The 20,007-nt window shown below is 36.4% G+C and overlaps 4 protein-coding genes and 1 non-coding gene across 6 annotated transcripts; 2 read left to right on the top strand and 3 right to left on the bottom strand.

Moving 5' to 3' along the window:
• Positions 1 to 92: 92 nt before the first annotated feature.
• On the bottom strand, positions 93 to 6,201 carry LOC105172121 (transducin family protein / WD-40 repeat family protein). The gene is made up of 7 exons (XM_011093461.3): positions 5,900 to 6,201; positions 5,744 to 5,771; positions 5,208 to 5,308; positions 3,001 to 3,204; positions 985 to 2,890; positions 665 to 879; positions 93 to 404 (listed from the first exon to the last, which is right to left on the bottom strand). Exons 1-7 carry the CDS (start codon positions 6,023 to 6,025, stop codon positions 255 to 257), a joined length of 2,730 nt encoding a protein of 909 aa, XP_011091763.2. The 5' UTR covers positions 6,026 to 6,201; the 3' UTR covers positions 93 to 254.
• A 1,514-nt stretch (positions 6,202 to 7,715) lies between these two features.
• LOC105172122 (allyl alcohol dehydrogenase-like protein) lies at positions 7,716 to 8,353 on the top strand. The gene has a single exon (XM_011093462.3). The coding sequence runs from the start codon at positions 7,805 to 7,807 to the stop codon at positions 8,102 to 8,104; it is 300 nt and encodes a 99-aa protein (XP_011091764.1). The 5' UTR covers positions 7,716 to 7,804; the 3' UTR covers positions 8,105 to 8,353.
• A 2,444-nt stretch (positions 8,354 to 10,797) lies between these two features.
• LOC105172123 (uncharacterized) lies at positions 10,798 to 14,378 on the top strand. Of its 2 annotated transcripts, XM_011093463.3 has the most exons (6): positions 10,798 to 11,223; positions 12,193 to 12,270; positions 12,679 to 12,778; positions 13,289 to 13,431; positions 13,663 to 13,907; positions 14,102 to 14,378. In XM_011093463.3, the coding sequence occupies exons 1-5, from the start codon at positions 10,822 to 10,824 to the stop codon at positions 13,882 to 13,884; spliced, it is 945 nt and encodes a 314-aa protein (XP_011091765.1). In that variant the 5' UTR covers positions 10,798 to 10,821; the 3' UTR covers positions 13,885 to 13,907; positions 14,102 to 14,378. The 2 variants fall into 2 exon arrangements, with proteins under 2 accessions (XP_011091765.1, XP_088741723.1); XM_088885597.1 differs by lacking the exon at positions 14,102 to 14,378 and having other exon boundaries at positions 13,663 to 14,087.
• A 774-nt stretch (positions 14,379 to 15,152) lies between these two features.
• Positions 15,153 to 15,226, bottom strand: TRNAV-CAC (transfer RNA valine (anticodon CAC)). The gene has a single exon. It is a non-coding gene; the product is annotated as a tRNA-Val (tRNA).
• Positions 15,227 to 16,753: 1,527 nt separating this feature from the next.
• On the bottom strand, positions 16,754 to 19,046 carry LOC105172124 (Pentatricopeptide repeat (PPR) superfamily protein). The gene has a single exon (XM_011093464.3). The coding sequence runs from the start codon at positions 18,756 to 18,758 to the stop codon at positions 16,881 to 16,883; it is 1,878 nt and encodes a 625-aa protein (XP_011091766.1). The 5' UTR covers positions 18,759 to 19,046; the 3' UTR covers positions 16,754 to 16,880.
• Between the last annotated feature and the right edge of the window lie 961 nt (positions 19,047 to 20,007).

Here is a 20,007-nt window from a genome sequence, read left to right as displayed (position 1 = left end):
AAGAAATACGAGACATTTATTGGGAATTTGGGATTCAAATCGAATACATTACAATGCTAGCGAACATTAGATAAGTTTCAGAATCCCAGAAAGAAAAGTATAACTCGTAAATTTTCACTATTATTATAATAAGAATAACATGCCTCCCATTGAATCACCAAAATTTTGTAATCTCAGAGACAAGGGTACAACAAATTTACGCTCAAAAACAAAAATGATACCAAATACAGCAAGAAGGAAATATAAGTGATAACTCAAAATTGTGTGTTGCTGAGAAATGTGACCATACATCTTGTACTTTGAAACAACTTATCTATTTTTTGCCATACTGCAGACTGAACTTCAAGCAGCTTCCGTGCTTTTTCCTGTAAAACTGGCTGGCGGCGTATGCTTTCACCATGAATCTATTCATAAGAAATAATGCCGTTACATCAACACCAAGAAACCAATCATCAACAAGCACATGAGGACGAAGTTATACATTTAACCACCAGACATTTTTTTAAAACCGAAAGTTGATCTATTGAATAGGACACTGTTTAATTACTCGACGATCCTTGGATCACAAACTAGCTCAACATATTAAGGGGGCAGTTGATGCTTGTGGAGCACGTACTAATCATATTAAAAAGAAAAAATAAAAGGAGCAAGGATGAAATGTTACCTTTAAGAATAATCGAATTACTGCCTGTATAAACTCAAAATTGTTTCTACATGAAACCTCTTGTATAAAGTAATCCATCAGAAGTTCAATGAACTGCAGCTCCGGTCTCTTGCCGGGCTCTTGCTCATCTTCATCATCTATAATCTGAAGCATTCTGAGTTCCATATCCAGTGTTGAAGAAGATAAACCTTTAATGTAATCCGTAAATGCTGCAACTGCACAGGTTCAAACACATGTAAATGAAGGTGGAGTTTTCCAGGTAAAGGGACAGTGGAAAAAACAAAATGTGTGACAACCCATGATGAAGAGGAAATTCTTACAATTCTTATCCTTTGCTGAGGATTGAAGGAATTGAAGGAAGTGAGATGCTGGAAAATCAGCTTTTTGCCTTGTCTTTTGTTCTTCACCAGCTTGTGAATCCTTTTCATCTTCAGCAGGTTCTCTAGGTTTAAACAAAATCTCCCCTGTGAGGGATGGAATTGATGGCAAGAAAAAAGGAGCCTTCTCGGGTTTTTTTGGTGGCTCAATTGGCTTGTTCCTGGCTTTTATAATATCCAAATTGATCAAGCTCTGCCAATGACTTTTGGGCAACAGGGAAAGAGTGACAAGATCGGGTATTTGTTGATCTGAAACTGGGAAGTGATGAGCATCTTCGGCTTCTTCAGGGTTTACTTTAGCCTCCTCAAAACTGTTAGCTAAAGATTTTTCCACTGATGAGACAGTGGGCAAATTGACACTCACAACTTCCGTGCCACTCCCACAGGAATCAGCTTTACCAGGGGCGGAAAACATTCCCTGATTAACCCACAGGTAAACCCCATTCTGGTCCACATGAGTAGTTGCTAAGACATCCATATTTGGTGATAGAGACAATGCGGTCACAGACACATCAACATGTACAGCATCTATTTGTCTAGCTAGGATTACATCCCAAATTCTGAGAGTCCCATCCATGCTGGATGTCAAAAGCCATTTTCCATCCTCACTAAAGCATACATCTGTTATACGATCCGAATGACCTTCAAATTTCCGAACCATTCTTAGTGCAACAACATCGAACAAACGAATAACTAAATCATCTGCTACAGTAGCCAGAAGACCATTGTACCGGTGATATACAATCTTGACTAATGCACAATCTATTTGCCATCTGGATTTTAATTCACGTCCCTTAAAATCCCAAACTTTTACATCTCCACAGGAACCAGCACTTATCATGATGGTATTGGTTGAGTCACAAGCAACACCAACCACTTCTCCATCATGAGCACAGGGTTTTCTTTCTGACATATCCAGGTAACTGCCTCGACTAATTCCTGATTGAAGATTAAATCGCTCAATCCAACCACCTGCAGTCCCTAATACTGCAAAATTGCCACATGCACTGATCGCACAGGCCTTAACTGGTGTTGGATCCTCTGGGTGTGGTGATAGAATGTGCTCGCCGATCACAAAATTTTGAAGCCTCCAGACATAAGCTTGGGCAGTATCCACGTGGCATGTAACTACATTGCACCAATCGCGCTCCCTGATTTCAGCAACATCAAATGCAATTACGGGCTTAAGTTTTATTTCTGCTTCCTTGACTTTGAGATTCTTTGCTCTTTTTGATACATGACGTTGGGAAAGTTCTCTACTCTGCTGATCCTGTATAACGGAGAACAGCCGAAAGGCACGATCCTGGCCAGCAGAAAGGATGTGTCTTCCATTGGCATAGAATCTGATACACAGAGGAGGAGCACTATGCCCACTTCTAAAACGTAGGAGACGAGGAGGATCCCCCTCACTAGTGTCAAAAATCCACATTTTTATGGAGTTGTCTGCTGATGAACTCATCAGCACAGGCTCGCGTGCAAAAAAATGAAGAGAAACTACAGAGCAATCATGAGCCTCTTTAATGACAGAGTGAAATCTCTTCGTCTCAAGATTCCATATAGTTATGACACCAGATGAACCACCAGACGCTAAAAGAGGCTGCCCATCTGTGCTGAAAGATAATGCAGTCACAGGATCTTTTGTAGAATGAGTGAAACTAACAATCTCAATATCACGAAGAATGTTGTGAACATGAATCTTTCCATCAGAACAGCCAACAGCAACAACATCTAGTGCTGGAGAAGAAACACAACAGCAGATGGCTGCATTCCATCCTTTGAACTCATTAACTTTTTTCATTGTGCTAATGTCCCATAGTTGCAAAGAACCTTCTTGACTTCCAAGAAGTACCTGTTACAATACATTTTGAGAGGAAGTTTACAGGAAACTAATGCAGCTAGTTATAACCATATTTCCTGCTAGAATGTTGCCAGCGCTATTTAATGGTGAAAAGAGGGTACCTGCTCAAGATAAGTATCCGGATGCATTATGCAGGTTGGAGTAAACTTGTTTCCTAGTGAAATGTGACCAACTGGAGAAAGATTCTCAGTCACTCCTTTAAAAGCCCAGATAAAGATGTTGCCTTTAACATCGGTGCTGATGATGCGTTCACCGAGAAGAAGCAACTGATTGACCTTAGCATTATGGCTTTCCCAAGTTGACACCTGTAAAATTTGAAGTACTATGTGTATCCAGTTTATGCGAGGAAAAATCATCACATGTAAACAAGCCTACTGTTATTGCCATAAACGAGTATAAAGAAAGAGGGATGATGCTGTTTCCAATAAAACTTTTATTGGTGAATTTGAAACTATGTTTTTTTTATCATGTCATGCTCCAAAAAGTGTCATCTGAAACCCACTTGTCATTCTTTATCCATATCCAAAGCTGTAGCACTCACTTAAGTATCCAGACCAAGAATTTTGAAATTTCAGCAAGAACAAAAACCTAAAGAACGAACATTCAATCGACAATTGAAAAAACATATTCACACTGTTGTCCCAGTTCACATGGGCCATGCAAGGTAAGTCAGTCTGTCAAACCAACAGCCTTTAATGATGTGTCATTCATAAATATTGATATGCTAAAGTCAATTTTCTTTGAATTATGATAAAAATTTCCAAAAAAATGTTTCAAGAATCTAATTGATGAAGTCAAAATCAGCACGAATAAGAGCCATAAGACTTATAAGCCATTACGATATAGACCTCTCACATCCCATTTTGGACCTCCAATATGTAACACCACACACAACAATCAAGCTTTGCAGACAGCAATTTTGTAGCTTTTGCTGGATTGCTGTGCCGCAGAGTAAATTCTTAAAGAGAGAGAGAGAATAATCTATCAGATCCTGTTCTCCTATGATCTATTTTGGGAAGATATATCAATATCACCCTTGGAGAACCAAAATCATGTTAAATTTCTTCTCTCATACAAAAGAAAGGAGGAAAGAACAGAAGCAAAATCAGCATTTGTAGATCCTAAACTCAAAACCAATCATCATAATTTCTAGAAACACAATTCTAACCCATCAACCCCAATGTATTATGACATTAGAAATTGGATAGCTAGAAACTACTTTAGGTGTAGAGCAGTCAGTTTCTTGAAGGCCATATTACTGTGACTGTCATATTTTGATGTACCGTCATATGGAAATAGTCATGAGAAGTCTTCTAATGAGTGAGCAAGTACCATATCTACCTTGAAGCTAGGGGGCAAGCAACGCAGGCTAATCTATCACCTAATCAGTGTAATCATCACAAAAACTACTTTTCCCAGAAAAAACCGCTCACCAGAACCAGTGATAAATTATTTCACCATTTAATTACATGATAAACACTAAAGAGACTCAATCAAGTTATTCTATGGCAACAAAATGTTTGTGGCTTTGTCCTTTCATCTTCCTTTCAATCTGATTTTTGACACCTCTAGGCTCTAATGAAGAAAATATTCAAAAAGTTGATGCTATTCCAACATCCTGGAACCACTATGGAAAATACCTTCTAAAAACATTAGTGAGCAGCTCCAAATTATTCTCATATGTGGATGAAAAGCTGACTTACAATAAGTTCACCACAACATTGTAGCAGTCTTCTATACTTTTTTTCTGCGTTATCTATGACTACACAACATACAAATAGAGAGAGAGAGAGAGGGAGCAAGAGAGCACAAAAACAAATCATCAAATTAGCGACTGCATCCAATCAGTAACTCAGATAAGCAAAAGTTGCAGTATGTGAGCCAACAAAGAATGACTTCACTCGATGCCTTTAATACTAAAATCATCTTGTAATAGATAAACAACCCAAATAGAGCTACCATACTAAAATAAAATAGTATTACAGCATGTAATGTATAGAATCAACTCTATTAAACAAAACTAGGCCTCATTGCTACTCGTGCAGGTTGGCTACATGAATCCTTTTGTCACCTCATCAGTTCAAGGACCATGAGAAAACCATGGCTGATGAAACATAAAAACACAGAGGTTACTCTAAAATTCTCCTATATAATTATTCTCAAGACTCAAACCAATTTGATCAGAGCCAACAGGGAAAGCCTGAATACTAAAGGCATACTTGACATGGGAGGGGAGGCCTTCAATAAGTAAGAAAGCAGCAAGATAATATATCTTATATCTCAGAAGTAATTTTTGTCAGAAATTTACCAGATGAGCACGCTTAAAAACAGCTATATTATGTCCATATGCTGCAAATGTGTAGTCACGATAAGAGGCCAAAGCTCGTATCTTCTTTGGCAGTTGCGGACCTGCATTTCACAAAAGTAATCAGAAAAAACCACCTGAGAAACATTTTTTCCGTACCACATCAGTAGAAGGTCCAAAACATGTGAATAGCTTCCCAGAAGAGGAGACACTGAATATTTAAAAAAGAATTTTTACATTTGGCATTTGCATCTAAAATTGAAACACCGAAAAATTGAGATGAACATATCCAAAATCATTGGAAACAAATATGACTTGCACATTTTGCGAAACAAAATATTTCATCGCCAACCAAAAAACTTATTTGTGCACACTCTTTAAACTACTCTGCACCAAACAAACATTTAAACAAAGTTAAAAGAAAGCCCACGAAGTATCTCAATTTCAAAGACACCTGCTCCAAATAAAACCCGAGAACAGAAAAAAAAAAAAAAGAAAGAAAGAAATAGAACAATCATTTAGGAAAGCTGGAAGCTTACCGACGAGCACCAGACTCAGCTTAGCACACTGCCCATGAAAGGTAATAAACAGTCAGATTCTTAACGAACACAGAAACTGTAACTCTTCCGAAATAAAGGGGAGGGAAAACATCAGCATAAAGGAAAAAAAGCAATTCGGAAGAAGCAAGCAAATACGTTGTAAACTTGAAAGGCTTTGCCAACGCTGACTGTGACGAATGTCTCAGTCCCGAGCCGCTGCACGGAGAACGGAACCTGAGTTGTTATGTATCCGAGCGCTCGAAATGGTTCGAATATACCCATTATCGTTCACCTTTCTTCGTCTACCTCCAGAAAAACAAGTACAAGGTGGGAGAGGGAGGTAAAAGAGCGGAGGGCGACGGGCGACGGGCGACGGGCGACGGGCGGCGAGCGGCGACCTCGTTTCAGGGTTTAGCGACAAAAATACAGCAAGGGGTTTAACTTAATGGAGGCGAGACGACGAGGAGTAGGCGTTTATTTTTGGATTTTTCTGTTTGTCAAAAGTACACAAATACCCTCCGCAATAATTTTCCGAATTAACCAAATACAATCCATAATATAGGTCTGACCCGCCTCGACCCGGGTTCAAAGAGAAATTTCGAATTTTGACTTTTAAGTCTTTTTTTTTAACTACAAATAATTATATTGTTATTTTAGTTAATCACTATTAATTATAGTTAAATAATTTAATTAATTATTTGATTAGACTTAAATATATTCATGATTCAATTAACATTTTATTTTTAAAAAAGTAATATCAGTTCAAATTTAAATACATTAACATAGTTTTTCACTCTAAAATGAATTGTATAATACAAAATATATGTTCATCTAAATTATTAATTTTTCGATTAAGTAATATCATTTACAATTTATAATGAATTATATAATACAAATAATACATTCAACTAATATTTTATTTTTTAATAAGTAATATCAATTTGAATTTAAGTACCTTAATATATTGTTCACTTTTCACTCTAAAATGAATTGTATAACACAAAGCATATGTTCCTCTAAATTATTAATTTTCTCATCAAGATATATTATGTTAAGATCTATAATGAGTCGTACAACACAAAAAATACATTCAGTTAATATTTTATTTTTTCTAATAAATGTTAGTTTAGATTTAAATATCTTAACATAGTTTTCAATCTAAATGAATTATATAAAATAAAGTATACATTTATCTAAATTATTAATTCTTTTATCAAGTTTATTTTTTGTATTTCTTATATAAAGTTGGGTATATGAAAAAATTATTTAAAAATTTACATATAATACTATAACTTTAAATGATGAATTATATATTAATAATACTTTTATCCTTCATATAATTGATATCCCCCACATATAATATATTTGTTATGTGGTTCCAAATAAAGTGTTTTTCAGTAAATAATTAATTTTTTTTATTTTTGATAAAAACGGTGATTAATATCAATAAACTAACAAAGATTTGATCAATAAACTTATAGTACAATTAACTGATACTACAATAAACTCAAATTAAATGTATTACATAATAAAGTGTTTTTCATATGGAGTGTTATTTATTTCTTGGGAAAGATGCAAGTAAACTCCATGTGATATTACAAATGAGCAAATTATTCCCTTATAAAAAAAAAATAGCGCTGTGTTTTTTTTAAAATATAACAAATTACAACTCTAATTTTTAAAATGAAGCAATTTACCTCAACCTCATTAGACAGAGAGGTAAATTGCTTCATTTTAAAAAGTATAAGAAGATAAATTGTTATTTTTTTCATAGGAGATAATCTACTCGTTTGCAATATCAAAAATCACCCTTTTTTTTCTTATTTTGATCTGGTTAGATTTTCATTAATACAAATGATAACTAAAGGGTTCTTGGGCCCTTGTCACAAAAAGTATCAAGTAAAAATTTGGGGGTGGAATTGGTTCATTTCAATTGCAGTATGGGCCCATTTGGAGATACCATGGACAAGAAATTTTTCAAAAGTTCCCTTCCCTTTGTTATATAGCCAGTTAGGCTCCGGATAACTCAAAACCCTAATACTTGCCCAGGATTTTTTGGCAATGGGAATTCTATCTTGGTTCGGCAAAGGCAACGGAAAGAAGGAAGAATCTCGGGTCTCAAAACCCGACCCGAAACATCAGGCAGTGGAGGCCCCGGGCATGAACGGGGCGGTCGAGGTCCGGAGACCCGACCCTCCAGCAGTTGACGTGTCGGTTTTCGAATTCGGGTCGGTGGCCGCCTCCGCTGACAAGGTGACTCTGGCGGGCTACTGTCCCGTTTCCGACGAACTCGAGCCGTGCCGGTGGGAGATCCTGCCGGCGAGTGGCTCCGACGCGCCTCAGTTCCGGGTTGTCTTTTGAACTATCGGAGGAGAAATTAGGAGAAGTGGGGAGGGACTGAGAGAGCTGCTTGAGTTGTTCGTCGTAGAAAATTGTGACTTTGGTGGCGTGCTGAAGAGGGAATGTAATTTGTATTTCTGGAGATTTTCCTCATATATAAAGTTTGACTTTTCAGATGCAATTACGCTAGCTTATTGTATATTGCGTTGTTTTGGATGCTTTCATGTAAGAACTCCATTTTTGTATCTGAAAATTCCTTGATTGTAGTTTTGTAGGTTGTATGTATGTGCCTTTACTTTTCAGCTCATTGGGTGATTTCTGAGTGGTGCTTGTGCTTGAACATTGCGAATGATTCGATTACGTGATGCTTGAGACATGATGCATATTCCTCATGAAATCTTCTTTTGCAATCAATAAGGAGGAGGGTTTCAAGTTGAATGTGACTCTGCATGTGATTTGATAAGTATAGTCGTGGACTGAGCTTTGCAAGTTTTGTGAAATTCGATGTTCTTGAATCCGATGGAGATGGTTGTGCTTCTTGTGTGATCCTTAAATGGACTGGAGTCTTGGTTCCATATTACATGCATCTTAAGTTACCTCTCGATTATGGCTAGTATGGCAGTAATATGATGTGATCTCCGGTTTGTTTTTCTTCTGCTGGTGAACATTTTCTGGTTATAGCTGTTTGATTAATGCAATTACTGCATGAACTGTGCCTTCAGCACTTTTTGTATTAGTTTTAGTTTGTTCTTCTCCACCCTTCACATAGGCAACTGATTTCCAGCTGCTTGTAATAAGCTATATTGTTAACTTGCAAGTTTACTGGTATTTATCTGTATCAAAATTGAGAGATAGCATGGGTTGCAAAGTGAACAATGCTGTGCAGATCTCCTAGGGAAGAGTTGGGTAAGTGTATTTCTAGCGCTTGTCCTCACTTCTTTCATCTCAGTTGTTACTAATATCGTAGAAAATCTTGGGTGGTTTGTAGAAACAGAAGGTTTTCATAACAAAACTAATTCTGCGAAGCTTATTTCACTCGCTTCAATTCTTTCATTTGAGTACATTGAATTGTAGAGAATTGGTATAAAGTATTTCTCCTGTCTGTTTCAGTTTCTGATGTTGATGAACTCGTAGAGTAAAAGAATTTATGTGTTGAGAGATTGTTCTTCATCAACCGTATAATACAAGATGTTGAGAGCATAGGAACTCTGCAATATCAGTTTATGTGCAGTTTGATTTGCTATCTTGTTCAGGGGAAGTATGATATAACTCAACATGTGTGTCGTTTTCCTTACATTCTTCTGCATCTCGTTGATATAAGAAGAATAAGAGAGCATGCTTCATCAGTCAAATGAAACTCATCACCCTATCTCAGATTGTTCATCAGCATAGCATTTTAAACAACTGGTTGCATTTTCAAGCTCCAACTGATTTGGAGGTTTAGTGGCACTATATTTCTCATTGCTACTCTGATTTGGAAACCTAAGCAGTCTGTTTATTGTAGTGCATGCATGCTGTTGTTGATCTATCTTTAAATACATGAGATGATTTAACTTTTGAATATGATGGTGTGTATATAATTGGATTTACAGCAGGAAATCCAATGTGACCAAGCGAGTGGCATCTTGTTTTTTTGAGTTTCTAACAGTAAAAGCCAAGTCAAAATGAAGAAAAATATTTTGATACAAACAATGAACCAAAAACGAATCCACATATAGTGAAAAAATCTTTGATTGTTTGAGAATTTATTGATACCGCTTGATATATGACATGATTATGTAAGCTTTGGACGATAATTGAAAAAAAAATATAAAAGAATTTAATATTGGATGGACGTTATAATAAAATTAATATATATTTTTTACAGATAAGTAAAATGGTGTTTGGCATTTAAAAGGATATTTTGGACAATTTTATTATAAAATTGAATGGAACGCTAACAAAAACTAATAAAATAGGTCAATTGTTGAATGAATATTGGTATAGAGATATTAGTGATTTCTCAAATAATAAAAAGATATTTATAATGGTATCAAATTCCATATAAGCTTAACAAAGTTTAACCTAGTATGTTATCAACACACTCATAATTCCTTGGTAACTCGTTTGCTAATCTTCCCTGAACCACCTTCTGTCTTTATCAGTTGGACTTGTACGACTCACTTCCCTCCATCAAATCAAAATCTAATTCAAAGGAGCCCATAACATTGTACATATCTACCCTTATATAGGCATATGGTTCTTCATCCCCAAAACCGGGGTCTGGTCACTCTAAGATCACTCACATACTTACTAAACATTCCTAAGTTTTCTACGACTTGATCCTTTGAGAGTAATCATCGAAATTCCTTTTAGTGTGACCATAACGTGTTTATCTATTGTAGCGTCCACCCAAATTACATTGACCCCGATTGAGCACTTGGTCCCAAGACTTTCAAAGTCTTTTTATTTATTAGTAAATACCTTGATATAGTAATGTCATAATTCGCGATTCACAAGTAAAATGTGCATTTTTTTTTTCCATTAATATGAATAAACCAATAAACAATTACATCAACGTTTCCGTGGATTGTCAGTGTGAATGAAACTTGTTCTTCTTTAATTGCAGAATAAATGATAAGCATGAAAGTTTTCCACCTGTAAGAATCGAACAAATATCCATCAAGTAATTTGTAATAGAAAAATGATTTAAACTCCACTACACTACCCGCCAAGAAACACAAAGCCCTGATCGACAAATGTCTCCTCTTCCTACAGCCCCGCAAACTTCCTCCATTTCAGACGCTTCTCTCTCTCTCTCTCTCTCTTCAATGGCTGCGCTCTCATCTTCAGTTTCAGCCAACCCTTTCTTTACCTGCATATCCACTCCACGCTCTGCCAAGAAAATTCCCAGAAAAATTTCATCTTCTTTTGATTCTTTGAGCCCTTCTTCTTCTTCATCTTCATCCGCAGCTTTTCATGAATCTTCACCAGCGACAGGAACTGGGAGTTTGAGTGTATCCGCAAAAGGGTCGATTCCGAAAGGGCAGTTTGTTGAGCCTTTGAAGTCGCCGGAGTCACCCTACGATTATGCTTTGGCGAATACGAATGGGAGCGCGGTCGTGAAATTTGTACAGTCTACTGAGTCTACCATTGAGAAGGTATGTAGACTTCTGTGTAACGGGGCTGTGGTTTTGCTCTAGATTTTGCTTCAATGGAAGAAGTATTCCTTGTAGAATTATAGGCCGAATCCCCTCTGTGACTTTGACAATCATAACTACAAGCTTAGCTTCATCGATGGTGATGTTGTGTTGTGCTTATCATGTTCGTCATTATTCCTCAGGTAGTGGAATCTAAATGATTTGTGTTAGTTTATAGTTGGATATGCTTTGGAAGTTTTTATACAGGTATTAACTATTAAGTAAAGAGAAATCATGCCTCTTGTGTGTTGATGATTATGTGGCCTAGTGTCTTGCTGCACATTCGAGTAAGCGCATGGTTAATTTCCTTGAACCGTTTATTCAGACTGCATATCAAGCATTTCTATTTGAGGAGGCGAGTCAGTTGGCTAAGTGTTCAAACTTGGACAGCATGATCCTAAATGTAATCTTTTAAACCATTCGTTGGCTGAAATGCCAAACATGGAGGCGAACAATTGAGGTTATGGGGATGGAAGAGGGTTCTTTTCGCTTTTGTTACATGAGAGTTAAGAAGAAAACATGTACAATAAATTGACCAGAACTTTCCAGCATTCTCTTCAAAATGACTAAGCCTCCATTTGAAAGGATGGATTAGTATTTGTATTGAAGATTTGAAAAGACGATTTCAAATGGTTCCACATGAAATGGATTTGAAATGCATGAATATTTTACAAAGTATAGTTTAAGATGAGAATTGAAGGATTTGAACTCTTTTGCCGTGTGGAAGCAAATAAACAAATTCTAAAGGTTTTTCCCTGTTGATGAAGTGAAGAATACAATCTATTTGATATGTTGATGAATATTTCTTGACGAATCTTGATTGAAACAATACCTTCAAAATCCTGACATACTCTATCCAGATTAGTAAATATGCTTATTATGATTTTCCTTTTTCCTATGAGATATGTTGCTTTTCTTCTACCTGTGCAGGTCATATTCGACTTTCGCTTCTTGGCACTTCTAGCAGTTGGGGGTTCGTTAGCAGGTTCTCTGTTGTGCTTTCTCAATGTAATTTTCAGGAATCCCTTTCACTTTCTCATCTCAAATTATCAGCTCAAGCAGTAGGAATCTTGACCATGATTCTGTAAATACTTCTTTTCTGTTATAATTGTTCTTTTAAATAATTTAAGCATACCCAAGCTGGTTTCTTATAATATGAACCTCACCTGGCCTACGTTCACACGATAAATTACCCCTGGATGCAAGACATTATTGCAAGGGCTTGAAAACAATCTTTTGGGTTTCTCACAAATATAAATTCTGCTCACATGTTTTTGCTGATTCGTTATCTCATCTAAGAGGCTTATTTCCTTTACTAGAAGTAAAATTAATAGTTCATCCTCACAAGCATGCGATTGATGAACCTCTCACTTGTTTGTATCAAAGATCTGTTCAGAATGACTGAATTTTTTGTAGGGATGCGTCTACATATTTGATGCATATAAAGTTTATTGGATAAGCTGCGTCAAAGGGGTCCATTCTGGGCAAATGGTTCTACGATTAGTTGAAGCTATTGGTGAGTTTCTTACAGCTCTTACAGCGGGAAAGCTACTTCGACAGTAATTAGCTGAACTGTTTTTGGTCATTTTTCAGTTCAGTTAACCCAAAGTTTGGTTCCCTGTATTCAGAAATCGAAACCGAACTGAGAAGCTTTGCTTTGGTTTCTGTCATAACCGGTTTTTTTGGTTGAAAAACCGAAATATTAAAAAATATATATATAACAATGAGATGGTGCTAAATGAAGACTAGTTTGCTAAATTTCTCTCTCTTCACAAACAACAACAGTGGTTTCTTGAACTTTCTTCAATGCATATAATAATACACAATACAAAAAAATCCAAACTTCATCTCCAATTCATATAACAATACATCATTTTTCATTCCCACAACAGTGATACCAAAGACCAAGCAAAACCAAACAAGTCAACAAAGATTTAATCAGGCATTTATCAAACACCTTGAAAGCAAAACTTGCTCATCAAATTTTCTCTCTTTCCTGATTGAGATCATAGTTTCGTTAGTGCAGATGTATATCTGGCTGGGACCGTCATGTTAATATTTGGGATGGGCTTGTATGGATTATTCATTTCAAACGTGCCTCCCGATATACCTCCCGCCATTGACCGAGCACTCAAGGGCTCTTCCTTATTTGGCATGTTTGCTTTGAAGGTAATATTACCGCATCCTTAATTCTAATTTCATTTTGGACAGCTTTAATGAATCGTTCATTTTATATTTTTTTATAAAGATTCAAATTATGCACACACAACACACAGTGTGCTCCGATTGCTAGTAACTAAGAACTTCCTCAAACTGATAGCAAGAACGCAGACCGTTTTTCATATTCCTCCATTCGCTTGTTTCTGGTGTTTGTAACCGGTAACTTGTACACAACTGCAGGAGAGGCCAAAGTGGATGAAGATCAGTTCAATTGACGAGCTGAAGACGAAAGTAGGACATGTGATTGTGATGATCCTTCTGGTGAAGATGTTTGAGAGGAGCAAGATGGCAACAATAACTACTGGGATGGAGTTGTTGAGCTACTCTGTGTGTGTATTCTTGTCTTCGGCTTCTTTGTACATTCTTCACAATCTGCATAAATCGGAAGGCGACGAGCACTGAGACAACGACGGACATTGTAAAAGGTTTGTGTTGCATAGAACAGAAGTCTGTCTGATAGCAAAGTAATATAGTAATACTAGGTTCACTGCTCATGTCTGCATATGTATATATGGACGTCCTAGAATATGTGTTTTTGCCCTTTGTGTCCGAATTTTTGTTATGTTATGTTGCATATCATGCACAAATGGAACTTATTAACTTTATTTTATGTTTTCAGACTCGGATAGGACGATTGCAGATAAGTTAATAAGTTTGCAGACCGAACTCATTAACCGCTGGATAGGAATACAATAGTAGTTAGTACTCATCACCCCGTCAGTACGCAATCACCACACAGAAAATTATTTTGTAATTAAGTAAAAACAGTATGAGGCGTTTGCCGGCGGGTCTATTGCTTGGAAGGCAATTATCCTAACAAACGCTTGGTGAGAACATGAAAGAATTGTAATATTTACAAAGAAAGAGATTAGTGATGCATTCAATCAAGTTTGACACTTTCTTTTGCATTTCATCACGGTCGACACAACAACTGGAACATGCCTACTCCTTAGCATCTTCTGCAGTTGTTTTCTTTTCCCGTGGTGTATATTTATATTAGAGAAGAGCAAACTTACGTTCTGTGCAGTGTCTTTGGGTAGCATTCTTATGTTGCATAGAAGATGAGTATTCTGGTATATATTTCCTGTTGTCAGACACACTTTTTCACCTCTGCTCATTATCTCTATGACCACCAACACTTGCTTCTGGTATCGCAAACCACATTAAAATTACCTTCTGGGGAGGTACGTTTGATATCCAAAAATTACTCAGCAACAGTCTGACAAGTACACGCGAACAATGATTCTTGGTCTGTGTTACTAAATTTTCACTTGCATGCATTGCTACTGCATAACTGAACTGAACACTGATACTAATGTTGGACTCAATTCATTTACCTATTCAATCCTTTGTTGTGATGTTTTGTCCAAATTAATTAAAAAACATAAAATAATGAGTTATGCATTGGCATTTAGGTCCAAATTCTCTTGATATTCTAATGAAAAGGTTTATAGCTTAATTACTAGACTATTTTGCTGATTTAGAGGGTGCAGTTCTTCGAGAGTTCATTCATACACATCTCAACAACTGAGTCGGAGAACACAACAACAGTTTTGCTTTATAATGATCTAAATTGAAATATGAACTTTTGGTCAAAATATATTATAATTCAAATTGAATATTCATATAAAATTGTTTGGCAAGGAAAAAGGTTAAATCTGAAACAGGAATGTCTGAGCCCGGGTTCGAACCGGGGACCTCTAGTGTGTGAGACTAGCGTGATAACCAACTACACCACCCAGACACTGCTCAAATGTTTAAGAAGTTTCAAGGTATCTACCAACAACAGTCAGACATAAATTCAAATTCTATCTTCGCATACATGGAAAAGAATCTGAAATAAAAATAAAGTCATCCTCAAGAAACTAAGCTGTGTAGTCGACTGAAGGAACTAAGAAGGGCCACGTGGCAATTCGTGATGAAAGTTTGATAGTCTCCGTTGATCTTAGGTAAATCTGACTTGTTTGTTTTACCAGTTCTGCTAGTCATTTTAGATTATCTTAAAATGCTCATAGTATGTCAAGGGATAATTATTCATCCAAACACTTTATTCTTCTTTTTGTTAAAGGCTCCCATTGCATTTATACATAAGACAACAGCATATCAGACAAGACTTGCAGCAGACAAGTCCAAGTAGATTAGTTGGTATTTAACCTCTACCAAAATGTCTGTGCAATCACAAATGATTTCACCATCCAATCACATGTTAAACACTAAAGAGATTCAGTCCAGTTATGTTATGGCAAGAAGCTGTTTATGGCTTTGTCCTTCCAATCTGATTTTTTTTGACACCTCTAGGCTCCAACCAACAACATATTCAAAAAGCTGATGCATAGTGAGCACAGCAGCTCCAAATTATTCTCAGTAACTCAGATAAGCAAAAGTTGCAGTACATGAGCTCACAAAGAATGTCTTCTCTTGATGCCTTTAATACTAAAATCATCTTGTAATAAATAAACAAGCCAAGTAGAGCCACCATACTAAAGTAGAATATGTGAGTCAACTATATTAAACAATAACATTAACAACTTTATTACATACATGAATCCTTCGTAACCTCATCACATTAAGGGCCATCTGAAAACTATGGCTGATGAAACATAACAACTCAGAGGTTACTCTAAACTTCTATCCTATATTGTTATTTTCATGACTCAAATCAATTTGATCAAAAGCTTTGCCAACACTTTCTGTGACGAATGTCTCGGTGGTGTCGAGCAGCTGTATGGAGCCCGGAACCTGAGTTGTTAAGTATCCAAGTGCTCGAAATGGTCCGAAGATACCCATTATTGTTCACCTTTCCTCCTCTACCTCCACAAACACAAGTACACGGAGGGGAAGGGAGGTGAAAGAGTGGAGGGCATTGTACTTTTAATCCCGTATGATAGAATCGTTGCATTTTTTACCCACAACTTTAAAGGATTAATATTTTTTGTCCCACAAAATTAAAAAAGATTGCAGATGTGGTTCCAAAACCTAACATATTTGGTACTTAGGATTAGTGCATGGAACCAAATTTGGAACCTTTTTTAATTTTACGGGACCAAAAAAATTAACCCCATAAAGTAGGGAACACCAAAAGTTCAAATCCCTGTCCTAGGAAACAAAAAGTTCAATTTTGCCATATTGGAAGTTTGGTATTCCCATAAGCATTCACTGGATCATAATAGTTTGGTATACATGAATTCTTGTCTTTCTGCTCTGGTGGTTTCTTTACATAACATATGTCTTTCTCATTGAAAAATTAAGATATTCATGGTCAAAGAAAGAATTTTATTTGTCAAATTTGATTATGCTTTTCAATTGTGAAAATCTTGAACTGTAGTATTAATTAATCAAAGATGACAAAAAGGAAATGCAGGAAGAAACGATTGAACCCTTGGTTTTCTTGATGAAAATCAGGTTTCAATCAGCCACTGCATTAGTTCATGCTCTTGGAACAAATTCTTGCCTTCTAATGCCACCAGAATCAACGAATTCCATGCATAATAATCAGGTCTAATACCCTTCTCCACCATTTGCATAAACAACATTAAGGCTTCATGGAAGTCCCCTTGCCTACAAAAGGCTTTGATTATAAGGCCATAGCTTTCAGAATCAGGCAAGCAACCTCTCATCTTTAGGTCCTCCATTAGCCTCGCCGCTGTCCCAACTTTTCCCAGCTGGCAGAACCCACTGATCAAAGCATTAAAAGTTGATGCAACTGGGAAATAACCATGGCCAATCATCTTATTCATTAGCTCTACTGCTTCCTTCATGCGTCCACTTTTGGAAAATCCTTGAATCAAACTTGCATATACAAGAGCACTTGGAAAGCCTCCTTCTTCAATCATCTTATCAAGAATTTGCTTTGCTTCCTCTATGCCCCCCTCTTGACATAATTGCAGAATCCTCAAACTCCGACCCACAGCACAAGGGAAAAAATTTCTCATATAGTTTAGAAACTCTAGTGCTTCATCAAGACAAGTTTCCTTGTATAAACCGTATAAAATGCTATTATAAGGACCAATACGGCCAGCACAACCACCTTTACCCTCAACCATTAATTCGAAGATCTTAAACCCATCCCGAATCCTTCCAGTAGAACAGAATCCATGAATTAGTGTCTCAAATGTGACAAAATCCCAGCGTACACCGACCCTTTTCATTTCATCAAACATATCAAGAGCTGAATCCAACATTCCAGACTCACAGAATCCTGCAATCAGAACATTGTATGTATCGGTGTTTGGTAGACATCCCTTTATCTCCATTTGCTTGAGATAGCCACATCCTGCTTTTACTTTTCCTGCTTTAACAAAACCCTTCAACAATGTGTTATAGGCCACAACATCAAGAGTCCCTCCATTGCCCTCCACTCTCTCTAATACCTCAACTCCTTCAGAGATACGCCCCGCATTGCATAGAATTTCTATCACCTTAGTCAAGGTGACAACATCTGGCACAAACCCATAACTAAAGCATTTTTCCATGATCACCAGAGCCTGCACTAGATTGTTGTCATTACAATATGCTGATATCAGAATATTAAAAGTCACATCACTATATTCCTCCATTTCATTCATTAGGCTCCTAGCTCTACCAACCTTTCCATTCTTACAAAGAGCATACATCAATGTATTGTACACAATAACATTCACCTTGACACCGTGAGTCTTCATTACTTGCAGAAGCTTAAACCCATCACCTATTCTATTTGTTAAGCAAAAGCCTTTCATCAAAATCCCGTAAGTGTAATCATCACCCTTCAGGCCATTCCCCATCATTTTCTTCCTGTAGAACTCCCTAGCAATATCAATATCTTCCTTCACCAGAACATCAAGAATTGTATTCAACAGCTTCAAAGACGGGGCCCCTTTACCAAACTTGGGCACCAAATCAAGCACTCTAATCATGTCCCTTGTCTTTCTAGCCCGCCCAAAACCACGGACAACAGTGATGAAAATGTCATCATCAGGGGACAAACCAATTTTCGTGGGCATTTCATCAAGCAATTGTTCGACAACTTCAAATTGTCGGAAAGTACAGAGCTTGTGGATCAAAGCTCGGTAAGTGGACAGCGTGTGGGTGAAGTTGGGAATCTTCGAGGCCCATTCGAAGGTTTGGAGAGCTTTGTTTGCTGATTTCTGGTCCAGAATGAGATGGGCTATTTGCTGGTGGGTTGGTAGTAAGACAGAGGTAGTAGAGGTGAATCTTGAATCTGTGTGTGAGAAAGGCGGCAACTTTTGATTAGTTCTTCTAGTTAGCAGTTTTGAAAGGTTAAAGATACTAGACATGGATTTTCCAAATAGTGACACTGCAAATCCCCTAAAATCACCCTGTCATGCACAAAGAACTTTTCTCCCCTATTCTATTTTCCGGCAAAACAAACAGCCTAGAATTTGCCATGCACCGCAGTTTACTGTTCTTGTCCAATTACACGTGTGGCGCAGGCCTCGGAAGCTGTTTTGAAACTTCGACCCTTCTCAGAATTTTTTACTCGAAATTGCTTTATTTTAAACGTAAGAGAGCAAAATCCAACCGAGCAGGTGGCAGTTGAGGGAGGAGCGCTGACGATAAGGAGCTGTAGTCACGATAAGAAGCCAAAGCCCGCATCTATTTTTTTTTTTTTTGGCTATTTTTCATACTTTTTTTTATTAGTTTTAATAAATAAATCATTTTGACTTTTTCTTTTGGCTAGTGAAATAAAAAGTTTTAATAAATTAATAAACAAAATTCTCTCGATAAAAAATAATAATTGAAATGTATTTCTTATTTTGTGCAAACACAACACTGTAATGTATTAAAGTATGCATAAACAATTATATTCGACTCACAACCGACAATATATAAAAGTACATTAATATTCTTGGAGCGGCTTTCGATTTTTCTCTGTTTATTTTTTGCAAATAGTGCGAATGGTTGTTGGACATAAAACTTTGTTAGTGTTTTTGAATTATTACTAGAGAATTATCTCTATATTGTTCCGCATTTAGCATGCGTTTTTATTTCTATAATGATTTGAATTGGGAGGAAATGTTTGAATTGATATTTTCATAATTATTTGAATTAGTATTATTTGATAGAAATTGGATTAAATATGTATTTTTTTATATTATTATCCTCAATTATATAATATAAATCAAAATAGATTTTTTTTTGTGTGTGACCTTTTACTAACTTAATGGAGGTGGAACAAATCTTGTATGATTAAATTACCTTTATAAGAGTTAAGATATATAAAAATAGTTTGATTAGAAAAAGAATTTATTTATCGATGAGGCATAGCTCAGTTGACGAAGCTGAGGCTTCATAATTTTAGAAGTTATAGGTTCGAACCCCGCCATGTGGGTGGGATATTGTCTACTGCATAATAGGAGTTGTTGTCTACTGTAATAATAGGCGTTGTTGAGTAGGATAGTATGTTTGTATTTATATGAAAAGGACAATTAAAAAATATTTGCTAAAAATTTGAGAGGAAAAAACTTATCAAATCCAAAACTAAAATCTTACGAGCTTATAAGTTTATTTAATTATTTTTTAAGG

This window comes from Sesamum indicum, linkage group LG10, assembly GCF_026168435.1.
Source record: "Sesamum indicum cultivar Baizhima isolate 11 linkage group LG10, ASM2616843v1, whole genome shotgun sequence".
Taxonomy (NCBI): Eukaryota; Viridiplantae; Streptophyta; class Magnoliopsida; order Lamiales; family Pedaliaceae; genus Sesamum; species Sesamum indicum.
The sequence above is the reverse complement of the archived record's forward strand: the minus strand, read 5'-3'. Positions and strand labels throughout refer to the sequence as shown.

Excerpts from the sequence above, each read along its gene's own strand:
- LOC105172121 (XM_011093461.3), bottom strand. The coding sequence starts at position 6,025 with ATGGGTATATTCGAACCATTTCGAGCGCTCGGATACATAACAACTCAG. Across the intron at positions 5,772-5,899 it reads AAGCCTTTCAAGTTTACAAC|TGTGCTAAGCTGAGTCTGGT; the intron begins GTATTTGCTTGC and ends TTTCATGGGCAG. Across the intron at positions 2,891-3,000 it reads CGGATACTTATCTTGAGCAG|GTACTTCTTGGAAGTCAAGA; the intron begins GTACCCTCTTTT and ends GTATTGTAACAG.
- LOC105172122 (XM_011093462.3), top strand. The coding sequence starts at position 7,805 with ATGGGAATTCTATCTTGGTTCGGCAAAGGCAACGGAAAGAAGGAAGAA.
- LOC105172123 (XM_011093463.3), top strand. The coding sequence starts at position 10,822 with ATGTCTCCTCTTCCTACAGCCCCGCAAACTTCCTCCATTTCAGACGCT. Across the intron at positions 12,779-13,288 it reads ACGATTAGTTGAAGCTATTG|ATGTATATCTGGCTGGGACC; the intron begins GTGAGTTTCTTA and ends TCGTTAGTGCAG. Across the intron at positions 13,432-13,662 it reads TTGGCATGTTTGCTTTGAAG|GAGAGGCCAAAGTGGATGAA; the intron begins GTAATATTACCG and ends ACACAACTGCAG.
- LOC105172124 (XM_011093464.3), bottom strand. The coding sequence starts at position 18,758 with ATGTCTAGTATCTTTAACCTTTCAAAACTGCTAACTAGAAGAACTAAT.